The sequence below is a fragment of the Danio rerio genome, chromosome 7, assembly GCF_052040795.2.
Source record: "Danio rerio strain M-AB ecotype USA chromosome 7, GRCz13ab, whole genome shotgun sequence".
Taxonomy (NCBI): Eukaryota; Metazoa; Chordata; class Actinopteri; order Cypriniformes; family Danionidae; genus Danio; species Danio rerio.
Genome location: NC_141027.1, coordinates 36,416,117 through 36,436,093, shown reverse-complemented (window position 1 = coordinate 36,436,093; position 19,977 = coordinate 36,416,117). Strand labels below are relative to the sequence as shown.

Sequence of the window (19,977 nt, the reverse complement as noted above, 5' to 3'; positions counted from 1 at the left end):
ACTTAAACACCCCACACTAATATCAGTCATGTTTCTTCAGTGTTGTACGGGTACACTGGACTACATACAGAAACGTTGCTCTGAGGCCTTGGAGAATTTACACAGCGACCCCGAGAAGAACGCCAAGAGCCTGATTTCCCTCCTGCCCTCCATCCTCCAACGCATTGAGGATATCCACAACGAGGTGTGTATGAGAACACGAGTGTTTGCAGCAATGGAAAACCAAATCCCAAGCGCACGTCTCGGGCCGTAACAGATGAGGTTGCTCAGAGGTTTTTTAAAGGTTGTACTTTGCCATTAATTTTTCAAAGCTCAAACAATAGCCGTTCCAGTGGGCCAGACCATCAGTGTGGCCTTGCGTAGGTCTCCGTTGAACCCCCAACTCACCTGGATTACCACTCGGCACCTTAAAAACCCCTTCGAATTATATAAATATATATACACCAAAGCCTGGGGCTCCAGCCTCCCCGGAGGTTACCGACCTCAACACTCTGACCTGATTGAGGCTATTTTGTTGAAACTGCCCACCAGGGCCTGTGTGTGTTCTTAAATGATGTATTATTATGTTATTTATTATTGATACAGGTTTTTTATCCCAGCATGCTGTTCTAGCAGAGCTCAGCATCCAGCTCTTGTTTGGTGTGCTGGACTGCGTAGAGAATGCGGTATAAGCAGCCCCTGATGGTGGGATCTGCAGAGGATCTGCTGTGTGTTGGAGTAATAGACTGTGTTAGTCTATTGATGCTGATAAAGGTGAATGTTTACCTGTGCGTTTAGGGCTGGTGTTGCTATATGGAGGGTCAGAAGAAGAGGTTGTTGGAAAAGAGATGATTTCCTCTGTTTTTGTTTCTCTATTTCTCTCACGCCCAAGGGTTTGGGCCTGCAGGGTCTTTTTAAAATTCTTCAACTTGCCTTGCTGTGGATTTAGACGGTTATTGTAGCTACTAGAGATAGCTAGAACATATGTAGCATAGATGAGTTGCTTCTGCTTTGGTTTGCTCTCTCACATCTTGTTTCAAACCTGTATGACAGACTTTTTTTCAACAGGTACATTGTCCAAGATGAACTTTTGTTTACATTGAGAGTAGACCCAAGGATACTGAAACTTCACATAGACACAAACTCAAACTGTTATTGTTGCCAAAATTGACATATTTCTTTAATTTTTTTCTTCAATAGTAGTAGCCTTACAATGAAACATCTTCATTGTTTTCTTTGTCTTCATCTTTTCCTTAATTTTATTTTGTTGCATAATATCTATGCCACCTATAGTACTGCATTATGTTGGAATGTTTACTAGTTACTGATGTTTATTTTATTTATAAAGGTGCATTATAAAGAATATCTCTTTTTTTTTGTTTATATTTCACAGTTATCATCAATTGTGGCATGATGTGACAGCCAAACTCGTGATTCCATGTCTTCTGAATCCATGTAATTATAGTATTTCGTGTCCTGTCTAAATTGCTTGTGCATCCAAGTTTTGCATTAATAGTTTGGATTTATGCACATTTTGTTTTTGTGTACATTTTTTAACCAGAACAGAACGGTTTTGCTTAAGAACGATCTATATATATTTTGCTTAAAGTATCTATAGCTATGTTTTTTGTTTATTTAGTTTAAATGCATTTCCTATGACATTTTGGCAAATTGCAAACTTGATTTGGATTTTGGAAATAATATTTTAAATTTGTATATTATTGTTATTAAGCATGCAATTTCTGAAAATTCACTTAATAAAGGCACATTCATAGAAACCCACCCATTGCATTTAACTGAACAGAATAATGTCAATATATGGGTGAACTAATGTCCCATTATCATTCAGCATAACAATATATAATAATGTAAAAAATGAAACAACATGCTTATTCTAACCTGTATTTATTGAAATATGTAAAAAAATTTCTCTTGCTTAATTATATTGTATTTTATGTAACTGAAAAGTGCTTGGAGACAAATGGGTAAATCAAAGTAGATAGAAAGATGATTGCAAAATTTAAAGATTTCAGACTACAGCTGTATAAAATTTTGGGGCTGTGATGTGGGAATGATATGTTGGCGATAGTGAAAAATCAAAAGACATATTCTAACATATGAACAGTATTTAAAGCTGCATTACACATTTATTGTCTTGATGCTTTAAAACTTCTTTTCATCTTTGACCCACATATAAGGCTTATTTGTTTGACCAGATGTGCATATGTGGGTTTACCAAGCAAACAGCACAAACAGGCCTCTATTGATTGAGTCACAGCAGTGCTAGACTCGAGAGTGCACTGCTGAAATTGATTGCTAGTCTTAATAGTGATGTTTTAGAGATGTCTAGAAACCTTTACCCATTTCATCTATAGGGGATAGGCTACAGCAGTATGTCAATAAGAATGTTTTTATCCTTTTTTTCAGCGTGTATCGACAATGTATATTGGTACAATAAAACAAAATATTTTATTAAACAGTTATGTTTAATAAAATATTAGTTTGGTCACCTAGCATCTTTTGGAATAGAGAAATAATGCATTTAAATTCAAATGAGGTATTGCAAAAATTAAATACAATATTTAAAGCACATTTCAATTTTCCCATTTTATTAATAAGTTATTTTAAAATTATTTTTTCATAATATATTCATTGGGGTGCACCGTGATCTTAAATGAGTGGTCCAGAGTGTATTTTTAAGGCTTGGTTATGTTTAAAAGATGCTAAGCAATGTGTGCTCATGCTTCATTTGCAGAAAATCACAATATTTTTTCATATACATTATTCTGATTATTTACAGCTGCTATGCTAATATGAAAACAACAAATATTTTTTTCCCAGTTTGTCCGAAAGCCAGTTAGTGCATCCATGTCAATGTGAGCCTGAATTAGACATAATATGAAGAGGACACAGCTGAACGCTTGCTCTCTAAACTAAATTTTGACAAGTGTCTTATATATTCGGAATAAGCATGTGTAAGTAATATGAAACATTCACATATCTTTTACGAGTTATTTAAGATGTAGAACACTTAAAGCGACCACATAGAGAGACCCTGCAGCGCTGGTGAAGATTGTAGGTGTTTGCAGCGGTTGGAGCTGCTCCTTCTTTGAAGAGTTTTTAGCCAAATCCAGTACTGAACTGGGAGAGATTATGTAAGCTGTCCTTTGTCAAATGCTAGTTATATATTTTTAAAATTCTCTGGAACATAATTAAAATTAAACTGCAAGCACTTCTCTTTTTGTGTCTTGTCCTTTGGAAGTTTGTGATCTCACTAACCCAGATGTATTTTTTTTTAGTCCCCAAACTTCGTTTGCTGTAGACTTTGCTAAGGTAACTCTGTAAAAGCCAATGGCTGCATCCAAAACCGCATACTTCCATACTATATAGTACGCTAAAATCAATATGCGAGCCGAGTAGTATGTCCGAATTCATAGAATTTGAAAATCAGTATGCGAAAAGTACCCGGATGACTTACTACTTTAGGCAAGAATCTGGAGTGCGCACGCTGCGCTATCCCATAATGCCCCGTGCAAGAATTAATGAATAGAAGTGAAGCGATGCGACTGACGCAGGTAGGTCACGTGACCATGACAAAATGGCGAATGTAGTACATCTGAATTCCATTTATACTTTTCACATTTATACTGTATAGAACATACTTTTCTAACGGCTGAGCAGTACATTTAAATTCAAATGCAGTACCTACCAAGTAGTAGGCGGTTTCGGACACAGCCAATGTCTCCCTTTGCATTGAACTTTGAGCTTCTTGCATTCAGAGATGCTGTTTGTGTTCACAACTACATTACTCATGAACTAAAGTTTAAACTATGATATCGTAAGTTAGTTCCAGTTTTGGCTTTCTCATGTATATGCACAAAAATATTCTTGTATAGCATCCCGTTGACAGTTTTAATTTAAAAGAGAGATCTGTAAGGGGTCTACTCATTTATGCTAGGAACTGTGGGCCTACATGATAAACACCTGACCACTACAGTAGTTACTACCACGTTCAGCTGGAAACATAGACTGACAGACTGTCCACCTGTCACTGAAAGCCTTTTGTTTCTGTCTTTCTCTCTCTCTCATTCTGCCTCCAGCATATGCAGGTGGCATTTAGTCTCAGTACCTCACAGCAGCAGACGGCTTGGCTCTAAATGCCAGTCGCATAGTTTCCAGGTCTGTGCCTGTTGCAAGCAGGCTCTGCGGGAAACTGGCCTCCATGTTGGCTCAAAGCTTGCGGCGCTGTGTGGGTTTTTCAACACAGAAGGACAGACAGACAATCAGTGTGCGGGGGGACGACAGACACAAAAGCGGCTGCTAGCATTTGTAGCCTCCGGCATCCGTAGTGAGACTGTCAGCGGTCGGTACTGGTCTGAAGCGATTGTAGGTTTGAACCAACACAAAGTGTAGCATTTCTTTGAAGATGGCCATATGTGAAAGTGAACCCTGGGTGTCTGATCTCAGTCCAACTAAAGATGATCCTGTTCAAGCCAGTTTCAATGCTTATAACTGATAGCCAACACAGGTATTTATGAAGCAGAATGAGAGCGTCAGCTGTGCGGTTTAACGGCACAGCAGATAAAGGACCTGTTCATGGATTTCAGTGTGAGATTTAAAAATAAAATACACTTACAAACTACATTCTATTGTTAATACCAAACCATGGTACCAAGGGGTTGAACATATACCCCTTAGTGTGTGAGATTTTGTTTCGTCCTTACTGTTTTAGAGATTGTTTATATTTGTACCTGGCTTTTCTGTTTTGTTATATGCCTCACCATAAATACATGATCATATTTGCTAGAAATATTTACTGCGTATATATTTAATATATGAAGTTGCATCTAATATAAATGTTTTTATCTTTCTCAATATATTATTTTATAATATATATCATATACTTTATAATATTTTATCATATAATGCTGAATAGTAAAATAAATTGTTTTCCACAAAAAACTCAAGCAGAGAAAATAAAATGTTTATTTAGCTTTAATAATAATAAGAAGCATTAGTGATTAATTATGATAATCTTAATATACTGTAGCAGACAATCAGTTTATTAGAATGATAAATTGTGACAATGAAGTCTGAAGGAATGAAGTTGTGCTTTGAATCACAGTAATAAGTTAAGTTATATTTGCATTAAAAAAACAGCTCTTTTTTATTCTAAAATTGATATTGATTGGGAAATACACTTATTTCTAAAGCAATAACAAAAAAATCTAAATCGACATCACTACTTATGATGTTCGAAAGTGAAAGTAAAAAAATCACTGTATTCTGAAAAAATTGTGGAGAAAATGAAACAAATTTATGCTGCGCAACTGTTTTAATTTTTTTATGAGAAGAAATTGCTTGTTTATTAAGGTTTATTGTTGGCTATAAAGGCCTGTTCACACAAAGCACCCTAACAATAAATATAAATATAACAATATTTTTGCATGTACACTGAGTAACGACAAAGATTTATTTTTAAGTTTGCTTTTTGTTTGTGCGTTATTCCGTTAAAACCAATAGGTGTCCTCAGTGATCTATAAGCACATCTGAACAATGAATGTGCTCCTAGAGCAAATGTCATTCAACCGCACTCGTCAAGACTAAAGCCAATTTAAAGGAGCTGGACTTTAGCTCTGTGTACGGGTGTAGTAACGAGCAAACAAAGAAAACAAAGCACAAAGGCAGAACATTTCATAGGTAAGATTTCATTTTTTTTTACGTTTTTGTATGTTACAAACTTTTGTGCTAAACAAGTATTTGTTGCATTGATGCTGCGGTGCCAGAAACTTGTATTATTGTTGGCTAGGTGAACAAGTTGTTCATGACGGAGATTAATTCTCAAACTAATCACTCCCTCCGTTAGAAGAAGAAGTGTAAGCAGGAGAGGGGGTGTGTTTCAGGACACGGATTAGATCAAATTTAACAGCTAGGGAGGATAATACATTTCCATACACACAAACACTCGCTTTTTGTCAGCAATGCCCATTCGGTCACTTATCCATCAATATAGAACAGTGACGTAAAATTATAATTTTCGTAATTTAAAAAGATATTTGAATACTGACCTCTGGGAAAACTCCTGATCATAGATATATGTACATATGTGTACATCTCTAAGGCTCTGTATGGCCAGTCCTCCACTGCTGCTTGGTCCTGCATTCATTTCAAAGGAGCGATACCCTGTACTACAATGGCGGCTCTATTGATGCATTGCTTCCAATAGACAACAATAGTGTAGGTGACATCTAATGTAAATACCTATGAGTCTAATCAAGTGTCTTTTGCCTTTACAGTCAGAGTAATAGCATAATAAACACAATACAAATCATTTTCTCCAGCGTTTTCAAAGGAGGCAACACAAAGACGCTGAAAGTAACGCTTTAATTTACTTTAATTTGCCTGCCTTGCATAACTTCAATGTATTTTTGTAAATCCTTAATTCCTATGGTAAAACCAATTGTTTCCAAAATAGTCTTTATCTTTAAATAATTAAACGAGGGCTTAACGTCAAGCAGAGACATTACACAATGCATCTGTACATTAGCTAGCTAAGAAAAATTGTTATATATGACAATATAATTTCTACATCTTTACAGGTAGTGTTCTGAACACTGCTGTTGCTTTTCATTCAGAACGATTTTAACATCATCATCATTCCCTCACATAACTTGAACAAACCTTTATTCCATATCTGAACACAATTTCCATAAACATAATACTAAACAAAATAATATTTTCTCCAAAGAAGTTATTCAGTATCATTGGCATGTTTACTGAGCAATTGTAAGAAAACAACATATAGATCGATATTTAAAAAGATGATTAAAAGCTTCAAATGTTCAAATGTTGTGTATTTTCTGGAGTAGTGACAATAGACATGTTTTGGTTGTTGTGTTAGCGTGTCAGTTGTGTAGTTGTAACTCTAAGCTAAGCCTCACTGGGGCCTGTTGTTTGGAGAATGCATTTTGGAGCAGTGCTTTTGTTCAACGCTTGTGGGTGGGTAAATGTGAGGTGCTTACATTTACATGTGGGGCAGACACAGATACACACACGTGCACGTGGCTACATTAAGCATCCTTAGGAGGGTTAACTCATCACTTCAAAAGAGTCAAAGATGGAGAGATTCCCAGAGGAGAAAGGCTGAGAGCCTGTAGTGGATTCTGTTGCTCCCTGTAGAGAAGGAAAGTGAGAGATTGATGGGATGAAGAATGAAAGCAATGAAGTAAAATAGGAAAAGAAGCAAGCCGGGAAGAAGGGGAAAGAGAAGTGTGTGTGTAGGTGTGATGTTTTCCGCGTGTGTGATAAATCTTTACGTCTCTCTTGGGTGTTGCGTTGCAGCAGACGTACACAAAGGAAACGAAACAACAAACAGGAAAACAGGAAATGCAGATGTCATCATCCCCTTCCTATCGTGATGACACTGTTATGATCAGCGTCGCACAAAGACGCAAAGATGTTGAGCACAAATCAGCCCGTGTTTATGTATGTGTGTGATTTACCAGGGCTCATTACTCAAAGATTTGATGTAAGGTCTGTTAATATTAAGTACTTTCGAATGTAGAATTATTACTTTATTAATAAATCCTTTCCCAGACTAATTTTGTTTGTTACACTACAGTAGTGTCACTCACTACTTGTTATATTTCTTTTGTTCTCACACAGTTGGTAGTTGTGCATACCATGCATCTGTCTTTTTTTTGTCAACTTACATTGTATTTCTTTAGATCGAATGATCTTTTTGCTCTAAATGAATTAATTTGATGAGCATAAATGGTTTCCAGTACTGTCTCTAATGGATTTGCAATGAACATACTGCCTTATGACAAACATTATGACTGCACATAGAATTAAGCATCAAAACTCTTTACTAGATGTTTACTAGATTTTATTGGTGATTTGAAATGTAATAAATTAATTCATATGTGCAGCATGGTGGCTCGTTGGTTAGCACTATCATCTCACAGCAAGAAGATTGCTGGTTTAGTGTTAGTGAGGCCAGCAGGGGGTGCTCAACCTGCGGTCTGTGTGGGTCCTAACGCCCCAGTATAGCGAAGGCGACTCTATACTGCTTAATGAGTGCCGTATTTTGGATAAAGCGATAAACCGTGACCCTGACTCTCTGTGGTCATTAAAAATCCCAGGATGTCCTTCGAAAAAGAGTAGGGGTCCCAGCTGGGGTAGTTGGCATTAGAGTGTGGAGTTTGCATGTTCTCCTCATGTTGGTGTGAGTTTCCTCCTGGTGCTCTGATTTCCCCCACAGTCCAAAGACATGTGCTATAGGTGAATTGGTTAACACAAAAAATTGCCGTGTGTATGATTAAGAGAGAATGCATGGGTGTTTCCCAGTACTGGGTGGAAGTGCATCCGCTGCATAAAACATATGTTGGAATAGATGGTAGTTCATTTTGCTGTGGCAGCCCCTGGTAAATAAGAAACTAAGCCGAAGGAAAATGAATGAATGGGTGAAATAAATTAATAATCAATCTTAGTGAACAGTATTGGACAGGCTGATGGTTGCTCGTAGAGCAGGGGTCACCAACCCTGGTTCTGGAGAGCTACCTTCCTGCAGAATTCAGTTCCAACCCTGATCAAACACACCTGAACCAATTAATAGTACCTAAAGCAGCACTTGACAATTACAAACAGGTGTGTTTGGTCAGGGTTGCAACTGAAATGTGCAGGAAGGTAGCTCTCCAGGAACAGGGTTGATGACCCCTGCCGTAGAGATTTGTACAATACTTGCAATCTTTGAAATGTCTGTATATATAACCTGTTTCAATCATGCAAGTGAGTTAATTGATGTGCCTCATAGTGGTTGACAATAAAAGTGCACAACTTTTTTTTTTTTTACTTTTTAAAAAATATCTATTTTAACACAAATGATACTTTACATTTAACGGCCAAAATAAACAGCAATACCTTTTATAATGAAAAAAATAAAAATATATATATATATCATAGAATTATAAAGAAAACACCAAAATATGCACACAATGGTGAACAAAGAGCACAATAGCTGCACCAAATTTGTCCGAAAGTAAAAATATATTTTTATAGGTTTTATAATAAACACTCAGCCAACTTTGCTAGTCCCAGAATTCATTGAAGAGAAAGAAAGAAAGAAATATATTATTAAACACAAATGTATTTTACAGATTTTCCTAAGAAGAAAATAAAGAGAGATCCATAGACGTTTAGAAAAAGTGATTGTTGAATAAATGACTGAGGCAAGGAAAATATTGTGGGAACAAACTATTTATAGACTGCAACTTTAATACTTTTACTAAAATATATGTTAATTCTTTAGAGCATTCATGTTTTTGTGATACAGTATTAGGACACAAATATTTATTATGGCATGGGTATGACACGAGTATTACAAGGAGAAGGTGACTTATCAGTACATTGCATTGTTGGAATTATGGATAAGGCTTTGGTAGGTAGTACAAATGTCTGTGCATCTGTGTGTGTATATGTTTTTTTGACATATCAAGGCACAAATCTGTATAATGACATGAGTATGACACCAGTATTACAAGAAATTAGTGAAATATGAAGACATAATTAATTTCTCAAAAAGCTTCTAAATCATACAATATTAGTTTTTATTTCAGGAAGTTAAACAGTACGCAGTTTGCTTTGAAGTTTGGGTTTATGAATATGGTTGAGGGTGATAGAAAATACAGTTTGTATAGTATAAACACAACGTAAACCTATGGAATGTCCCCACAATTTTTAAAAACAAACCTCTGCGCAAATGTGTGTGCGCATGATTGTTCTGCATCTATCGTCCTCTTGGAGTATGTGTGTCTACCTGTGTTCCCTTGTTAGCATGACCTTAACGTTGGTGTTTAGTTTGTGAAAATCACTCCCAGCAGCTCACACAAACGTCTTTCCTCAGTGACTCAGGTGACTGGAGCTCAGTTCCCACTGCTGCTCTATTCTGCTGCTAAATTGCCCACTGATGGATGGATAGAGTTTGATAAATGGATGGACGTCTGGATTGCTGTTGTTTCAGAGCGCTGATATATAATACAGTGCACATAAGCCAGAGAAAGGATTGTGAAGAATGACTGGAGCGCAAAACATTTTTGTCCAACAACCACATTTTACAGACTATCAAACACACTTGTCTGCTGTTTTTTTTTTTTTTTTTTTTTCTTGTTATTGTAAAGTAGATGTCAGCTGTTTGCTCAGGTTTGACCTCTTGTTCAAGGACTGGACTTTTCTGGGCTAGTTTTCAAAAGCTTCTGGTGCACAAAGGGGAAATACTTTTTTTTTTTTAAGTGGTCATTATATTCAGGTAATAACAATAATATAAATAGCCTGCTGTTTGTGTTTGGAATGGTGGTTCCAGATTTGTGTTCTAACAGCTTATGTAATATTAGTCAATAGCTGTTCTATTTTTAGTCTTTATAATGTTATGATAAGAGGTCTAAATATGATGTCATTTATTTTATTTAGTTTTTAAAATTTAGACGAATTTGTATTGTGCTTTTATAGACTTTTCAATTAAATAATGTTTTCTGTAGCGAACTAGAAATGTTAAGATTTTTGAAATATGCTTATTTTTATAGAAATAGTGTTGTGTGGAGTTCAAACTAAATTTTAAAAAGAATATTTTTATAGAAACTAAAAAAAGTAAAATGACTGTTCTGTGCTATTAATTCTTTTATTTTCCTCAGTCTTAGTCCCTTTGTCTCCCTGTTCATCAGCGGAATGAACCATCAACTTATTGAGCATATGTTTTACACAGCGGATGCCTTTCCAGCTGCAACCCAGTGCTGGGAAACAGCCACACACCCTCATTCACACAGATACACTACAGCCAATAAGTTTATTCAGTTCACCTATAGAATGAGTCTTTGGACTGTGGCCGAAACCATAGCACCCGGAGAAAACCCACGCAAACACTGGGAGAAAATGCAAACTCCTCACAGAAATGCCAACTTACCCAGCCAGAACTCGTACCAGCGATCTTCTTGCTGTGAGGCAACAGTGCTAACCACTGAGCCTCATGTCACCCTGTTCTGTGGTATATTTAAATTAATTATTTACATTTTACATTTACTCATTTCATTTATCCAAAGCAACATACAAGTGTGCATTAAAGAAACAGTTCAAATCATTTATTTACTAAATTATGATATTGTTTTTCAGTCTTAACCAATCAATCAATGAATAAAAATGATAAAAAAATGATAACTTTATTATCATAAAGTATTATTATTGTTATTAGTAGTAGTAGTGGTAGCAGTAGTAGTGTTATCATTATCATCATCATCATCACCTTATAACAATAACTTCTTATTGCCACATCATCAACATTGAAATTTGTAAAGCATAATTTTCACAACTAATTATTTAGAAATCTGACATTACTCATCAAACTTGCCACTTACACTCTTGCGACATCAGAGACTTTTTTACATTTTGTAAAGAGGGGCATAATAGGTCCCCTTTAAATGCTTCTGTTACTGTATGCATGGCTATTTCTGTTTTTTTTTTTTTTATTTTTTTTTTTATTTTGCAAAATTAGTTATGCTAATACAAGCTCGCGGGGTGCAGTAAAACCAGTAAAAAAAAAAAACAAGAAATAATCTTTATCTCAAGAACAAATCCATATCTCTTATGAATCATTCAAATATCGGTGTCTGATGTGCTGTGTGCATCAAGACTAATTAAAAAGCTTAGCTTAAATGTGTGATTTATTCATTCATTCATTCATTTATTTTTCTTTGGCTTATTCCCTTTATTCATCAGGCGTCGCCACAGCGAAATTAACCGCCAACTTATCCAGCATAGGTTTTTCAGAGCGAATGCCCTTCCAGCCGCAACCCAGTACTGCAAAACATCCATACAAACTCATACACTACGCTCAATGTAGTTTATTCAATTTACATATAACACATGTCTTTGCACTTGGGGGTGGGGTGGGGTTTGGGGGGTTGGAACCGGAGCACCCGGTTCACACACAGAACTTCACACAGAAATACCAACTGACTTGAACCAGGAAACCTTCTTGCTGTCAGGTGGCTGTGCTAACCACTGAGCCACCACTGAGTTTCACACTTCATGAATTAAATGTATTGTTTGAGTTTTTGCCAGAACAACAGTACCAGTCTGTCCAACTAGCAATAGACAGAAAAAAATTGGGAAAAAATTGGAAACGTTCATATTTTTTTGCAGTTCATTGTGATGTCTCCAGCGGTGTGGAGACAGGCTGCAGCTTTAACATGTTGACCTGTGCTGCTCTTTTAGGTGGAGTTTGAGTGGCTGAGGCAGTACTGGTTCCAGGGCCGGCGTTACGCTCGATTCTGCAGCTGGTGGACTAAACCCATGGAGCAGATGGAGAAAGATTGGAAGGAAATGGAGAGAATGGTAAGAGAGTTGGAGTGAGGCCTCCAGATTTTTCGCTCAGTTCAGCGTCTGACACACAGCTTGCCAGTCGCAGTGTTTGTTTATGAAATGTTTTGGCTAATTTGATTCTGCTTTCTGCTACCACTTGTAACCTCAGCGCTGTTTAACACATTTTACATTTATTTAAATCCGCAGTTCATGTGGTGAATGTGAAACAAGTGTGCAGGTTCTGTGTGTGGCCGTCCAGACGACAAGAATGAGGGAGGCAGACAAATATGTACATGAGAGATTAGAACATTTGAATATGTAGTTTCTTTTATGATCATTTTATGTATATATAATTGAAAAAATGAAAATCCTTATCTGGAATATTATTATTATTATTGCTGTTATTATTATTATTATTATTATTATTATTATTATTATTATTATTGTTATTATTAATATTATTATTGTTATTATTATTGTTATATTATTATTATTATTATTATTATTATTATTATTATTATTATTATTATTATTATTATTATTATTATTATTGTTATTATTATTTTTGTTATTATCATTTTTATTATTATTGTTATTATTATTATTATTATTATTTTTATTATTATTATTATTATTATTATTTATTACTTTTATTATTATTATTATTATTATTATTATAGTTATTATTACTGTTATTACAATTATTATTATTATTATTATTATAATTGTTATTATTATTATTTTTAATTACTTTTATTATTATTATTATTATTATTATTAATATTATCATTATTATTCATTCATTCATTTGCTTGTCGGCTTAGTCCCTTTATTAATCCGAGGTCGCCACAGCGGAATGAATTGCCAACTTATCCAGCAAGTTTTTACGTAATGGATGCCCTTCCAGCCGCAACCCATCTCTGGGAAACATCCACAAACACATGCACACACACTCATACACAGCGGCCAATTTAGCTTACCCAATTCACCTGTATTGCATGTCTTTGGACTGTGGGTGAAACCGGAGCACCCGGAGGAAACCCACACTAACACAGAGAGAACATACAAACTCCACACAGAAAGGCCAACTGAGCCGAGGTTCGACCCAGCGACACCCCCCCCCCATTAGCAGTTGTATTAGTTAACACGTTGTACTTTTCATCCTCATATTTTAGCTGCGGTTGCTTAATGTAAGGAATATAACACAGGTGCTGTCTTTGTGGTGTCTGGGAAAGTAACCTTGAGGTATGTACTGTAGATAAACCTATCAAATGACTTTTTCCACTGAGGTTGGGAGATGTGCAGCTTGATATTTTCCGTTGTGCATTTATAGATGGCTTAAATTAATCACATCGCTGCAGTTAAGAAATAAAATGTGATTTATTTAAACCACATAATATTGTAGCTTGTAATAATTACTGGTCAAAGTTATTTTCTGCAGCCTTTAATTCAATTAAAAAAGAAAACAAGAAGGGACAAGAAGTTGTTGTTCTCGTCATAAACCTTCTGACCGCACTTGACCTCTTTAAGCAGGTCAGCATCCAGGCTTTCAGTACTGGACACACACAGTGGTTATTTACATCTAGGCCATCACAGCTGATCAGAACTGTCTGTTTGACACGTGTTTGGTCTCTATGCCTGTGTTTGTGTTCTCAGTGCTAAAGGGTCTTTCAGTAGGGGGCACTGTTGTATCATCACAGTCTGCCTGTTTCTCACTGCCCGTTTCGCTCTTTGAGCAGTAATCACATCTAATGTGCTGCTGGGGCTAAAGACAGCCTCTTGAGTGTGTGTGAGTGTGTGTGTGTGTGTGTGTGTGTGTGTGTGTGTGTGTGTGTGTGTGTGTGTGTGTGTGTTTGTGTGTGTGTGTGTTTGTGTGTGTGTGAGAGAGAGAGAGAGAGAGAGAGAGAGAGAGAGAGAGAGAGAGAGAGAGAGAGAGAAAGAGAGAGAGAAGGGGTGAGACAGTCTCAGATGAGATACCAGTTTTCCTTCTGTTTCCAGAAACAGTTTAATAGTGCTGACATTCACCTGTGTAATAGGGTATATTTTAGTTTCTGTGTATAGCATTTAGTATATATATATATATATATATATATATATATATATATATATATATATATATATATATATATATATATATATATATATATATATATATATATATATATATATTTATTTATTTATTTATTTATTTATTTATTATTATTATTTTTTTTTAGTAATTTTTTTGGTAAAATATTTATTAGTGACAAAAGTGGACACGCACAACAATAATCCAATATCGGTATAAATTATATAAATGTGTATGATTTCCCATTATCCTTTAAACAAGTTTTGCTAAGTTGTATTAAAATATTTTCAATGTAATACTTTGTGTATTATAATAATAATAATAATAATAACAAAAAATAAATAACAACAACTATTATTATTAGTATTATTTTTATTATTATTATTATATTTTTTTGTTGTTGTTTTACAAATGTTATTCAGAAGGCCGTCAGAACATTTCACAAATATAAGGACATTTTATGTTCACTGTTTTTAAAGTAGACACTATACTTACATTTACTATGCTTTTAAAGCATATTGTGTATTTTATTGTATATTGTACAATTAAGTTGCACCGAGACCATACAGTTGAAGTCTGAATTATTAATTCCCCTGTTAATCCCCCCCCAATTTCTGCTGAATGTAGAGAAGATTTCTTCAACATATTTTTAAACATAATAGTTTTTATAACTCATCTATAATAACTGATTTCTTTTATCTTTGCCATGATGACGGTAAATAATATTTGACTTGATATTTTTCAAGATACTAGTATTCTTAAAGGGCACTTTTAAGCCTTAACTAGGTTAATTAGGTTATCTAGGCAGGTTAGGGTAATTAGGCAAGGCAGGTTAGGGTAATTACGCAAGTTATAGTATAATGAGGTTTGTTCTATAGACTATCCAACAAATATATAGCTCAAAGGGGCTAATAATTTTGACCTTAAAATCTTTTTAAAAAAATTCAAAACTGCTTTTATCCTAGCTGATATAAAACTTTCTCCAGAAGACAAAATATTATTAGACTTACTTTTACCTTGCTCTGTTAAACATCATTTGGGAAATATTTCTATTATATAAATATAAATATAATAATAATAATAAAAAATTATATATATATATATATATATATATATATATATATATATATATATATATATATATATATATATATATATATATATATATATATATATATATATATATATATATATATATATATATATATATATATATATATATATATATATATTATTTTACCACAAGAAAAATCTAGGAAGTTTATTTTTAATGTATCTCATTATATAATCTATTTTATTAAGCATAATAAAAGCATTTTAATCACATTTTTATTTACATTTCCTCATCGGTAATTCTTAAAATCCCACCTTTCAGAAAAAATATTCATAGATGTATATTTCAAATTGAGTGTGCATTTAGTTTAACCTGATCTAGGCGTTTATGCGTTTTATTAGTTGTACAAATATTGAATTGGTAGAATTGTTGGAGCTTGAATAAACCTCTCGTGAATGTGAAAGCGCTTTATAAAATAAATACTCATTTGAATCCCTAATATCTGATATTTTCATGGCTGATTTAAATTCGTTTAAGTATGATTTCAGCCGACAGTCATGGCATTTAACAGAGACATGTGTTTTTCTAGATTGTGGGGAATTGTCTCGTTGGCCTTCCTGCACTTTTGGTGTGTGTGTTTTTTTGTTTTTTTGCAGTCTGTGCAGGTTCGAGGTTGGCCGGTTTGTGTGTTTCTTCGTGTGTTCTCCCTTTTCCTGCTGTTTATTAAAACCGCTCCTCTCCCATGGGGGTTTCTCTCTTTACGTTTCCCTTCTTTCTCTTTTCTTGCGTCTCCCTCTTTCTCGCTCTTCAGGCTGTTGTGATGCAAATTTTCACCCCTCCATTTGAATGACATCCTGATAAAACAACTCTCTCTCTCTCTCTCTCTCTCTCTCTCTCTCTCTCTCTCTCTCTCTCTCTCTCTCTCTCTCTCTCTCTCTCTCTCACTCTTACTCACATACACTCTCTCTCTCTCTCTCTTCAACCTGTACCTCATGAATTAATGTGAACCGCTTAATGGAAACAACATTGGAAATATGGTGGAGAAAAGAAAAGAATGAAGAAAAGAATAATGATAGCTATTTAAATGTGCTGTGATAAGATGAGGTAAATGTTATCAAACATCAGGTCTGGGGTCCCTCTCCTCAATTTCTCTCTCTCTCACACACACACTGGGTGAACGCAGGGTCCCTAAAGAGAAGCTATCATACTCCTCATACACCACTGACATTTATTTAGGCTTTTAACAGTGACACTTTCTTTCTCTTCCTCTCTCAGTCTGTCTATCCTGGCAGAGGAGAGATAGTCGGCTATATGCAAAATATTTTAAATACCACCCAACCCTTTTTTTTGTTAGTCTATTTTTATTTATTTAAATCTGTGTCTGAAATTGAGACACAGGCCAGTTAAAGAGATAGTTAACACAAAACTATTAATTCTGTCATCATTTACTCACTTTTTTGATGTCCAAATTATTGATGAATTGCTTTCTTCAGTTTAACACAAAAGATGTTTTGAATAATGTTGGAAAACAGTAGCCATTGACTTCCATAGTTTGTGGCTACCATTTTCCAACATTTTGCAAAATGTGTTATTTTACTTTATTTTTTTTAAATCATGTTTTAATTAAATTAAGTTAAATAAATTAAATTAAATTAAATTAAATTAAATTAAATTAAATTAAATTTTATTTTATTTTATTTTATTTTATTTTATTTTATTTTATTTTATTTTATTTTATTTTATTTTATTTTATTTTATTTTATTTTTGTGTATGTTTATTTTGTGTGTTATTTTATTGTGTGTTTATTTTTATTTTGTGTATGTGTTTATATTGTGTGTGTTTATTTTATTGTGTGTTTATTTTATTTTATTGTTTGTGTTTATTTGATTTTTGTGTATGTTAATTTTTTATGTGTTTATTTTGTTTTATTGTGTGTTTATTTTATTTTAATGTTTACATATTTAATTTTTTGTGTATGTTTATTTTCTATGTGTTTATTTTATTTTGTGTGTTGTTTATTTTATTTTATTGTGTTTATTTATTGTGTATGTTTATTTTAATATATATATTTATCATTTTCTTTTCGGCTTAGTCCCTTTATTAATCTGGGGTCGCCACAGCAGAACGAACCGCTAACTTATCCTGCATATGTTTTACGCAGCGTATGCCCTTCCAGCTGGAACCCATCACTGGAAAACACCCATACACTCTCATTTACACACATTCACTATGGACAATTTTAGCTTACCCAATTCACCTGTACTGCATGTCTCTGGACATGTGGGGGAAACCGGAGCACCCGGAGGAAACCTCACGCAAACGCGGCGAGAACATGCAAACTCCACACAGAAATACCAGCGACCTTCTTGCGGTGAGGCGACAGCAATATATATTTTTTTCATTATTTTGTGTTGTTTATTTTGTTTTATTGTGTGTTTTTTCATTTAATTTAATTTTATTTGTGTTTAACAGGAAAATGAAAATGAAAATACTTGTAACTACTTGAGGCTGAATAATTCTTAACTGTTTCTGATACACTATACTTTAATAGTTCCATAGGTTCATTCTGATTTTTTATGTCTAATTTGTCACCTCTGTCAACCAGAAAATTGCATCAAAAATCGTTCTTCCCTCTCTTTCACCACATCTATTCTATCCGTCTGCCACATACTGTACACTATCATCACATAGCATCTACTGAAAAATCTATTCGCAGACTAAACAGAAACTATGGCTGCATCTTTTCTGTTTTGATTCCACTAGTGTTCGTGTTGGTCTCTCTCTGTGTGTGTGTGTGTGTGTGTGTGTGTGTGTGTGTGTGTGTGTGTACTGTATCTGTGTGCGATTTCGGCGACTGTTTCATTATTTCATCCTCTCTGTCCAATGAGAGAAAGCTAGCTAGAGAAAGCGAGCAATCATGACTGCAGGGGTCACCATTGATATCTGATTACGTTATTGACCTGGCGTGCGTGTGTGTGTGGCAGACAGGAAGGTAAAGACCTCTCTCCCCAGCGAGAGAGTGAGACTGAGGGTCAATGTAAATGTTATTGCAGTGTGAGCTCATTTGATCAAAGCCACTGAAAGGTTAAGCGAATCCAATCTGGTTTAGTGTGTCTGAGGGTAGGGGGGTGTATATATGTGTGTGAGGCCAGTGGAAAGAGAGAGAGAGTGAGGGGATTATCGTATAGCCGCTAAAATGCTGGATGTGGTGCACAGCGCTTCTCTCTGTCTCTAATGCGTTTAGACAGCAATTGGCCTTAATAACCTTTATTGACTTCGGTAGGTCAGTGCCAAGGATCTAATTATTCAAGTGTATCAATTTCATCTAGTTTAGAGCTGCCTCGTTCTGATAATTATTTTAAGGTCGACCAGGGCAATTAATCTCTATTCACTTATTTGATGAGTTTGTAAAACATTATAAATGTAATGGCTTTGCCGTTCATTTTTATCATAATAATGTTCCAGAATGCCTTTAGTAGGGCTGCTCTGTGTGTTTTCATGTGTAGCGCGTGTCAGTTTTTGTTAAATTTATGTGTGGCCGTGTTGCTCATTTTGTACTCATTTCTACAAGCAAATTGGTATAAAAGAAAATCTAACCATAGAAATGGAAAAATTAAGACCCCGCTTAAAAAGTTCTCAAGTTTTCTGGTTGTTGGTTTTATTGTTTGGGTAAAATGTTATTTTTGTTTTATTCTGTACTGTACTGGTTGCACTTCCTCCAAATTTAAAATGCTGTCATAAAACATTTGTAATTTTCAACACAAATGTATATAGAAAAAAATGAAAACTGTATACAGTGCTCAGCATTAATGTGTTTACCTGTTTTGAAAATGAATATATTTAATTTTTATTTTGGTGCTTTTGAACAAAATATTTATTAAACAAATATTTTTAAAAAGTAATATTTTAGTCACCAAACATTTTTAGAAGTAGAAAGATAAATCATTTAAAGTCTTGCAAAATAAACAACAACAAAATTACAGCTTAAACTTTTTAACGCATGTATAAATATTATTTTCTCTTGATTGTCTTTTTAAAAAAAATCTTTTATTTACTATTTTTCCCTAACATATCAATGTGATCTACATATTTTTTAACTGTCATCTTAAGTTATTTAATTAAATAAGCTTCAGATTTGGTTTCAGTACTGGCTAGTTTAATGTACAGTAAATGCACAAATATCGTGAAGCATCCTATAAAAATATTAATTAATAAATAAATATATAGATACAACAGTTCAGTCTGGTTCTTGAACCTGATTGGTTGATAACTGTGGGATATTCTGCAATATCAGAATTTGTGCAGCCTCCTCACCCTTCTGTATTACTCTGCCCTCATAGAGTGACTGCAGATGAATGAACTCACTACAGTTTGACAAATATTGCAGCTGTTGGACAACATAATGTACTTTTGAGGCTTTTTTACAGTGAGAATGTATTTGTTTAGATTACATCTATGCAGTTTAATTATAAGGATAGTGCCTATTTTAAATATTTATAATTTCTAAGATACAGCGAGTCTGCA

At 34.4% G+C, this 19,977-nt stretch overlaps 1 protein-coding gene and 1 long non-coding RNA gene across 5 annotated transcripts in view; both read left to right on the top strand.

Annotated features, from left to right (window-relative positions):
* Positions 1-19,977, top strand: part of fto (FTO alpha-ketoglutarate dependent dioxygenase) — a 231,498-nt gene that overhangs the window by 56,368 nt on the left and 155,153 nt on the right. For all 4 annotated transcript variants that reach the window (XM_087261515.1, XM_087261514.1, XM_087261513.1 and 1 more), the window contains exons 6-7: positions 41-184; positions 12,244-12,363. In XM_087261515.1, the coding sequence (XP_087117641.1) occupies positions 41-184; positions 12,244-12,363 (264 nt within the window). The remainder of the gene's footprint in view (positions 1-40; positions 185-12,243; positions 12,364-19,977) is intronic.
* LOC147836042 (uncharacterized) lies at positions 586-1,758 on the top strand. The gene is made up of 2 exons (XR_015495952.1): positions 586-753; positions 1,048-1,758. It is a non-coding gene; the product is annotated as an uncharacterized LOC147836042 (long non-coding RNA).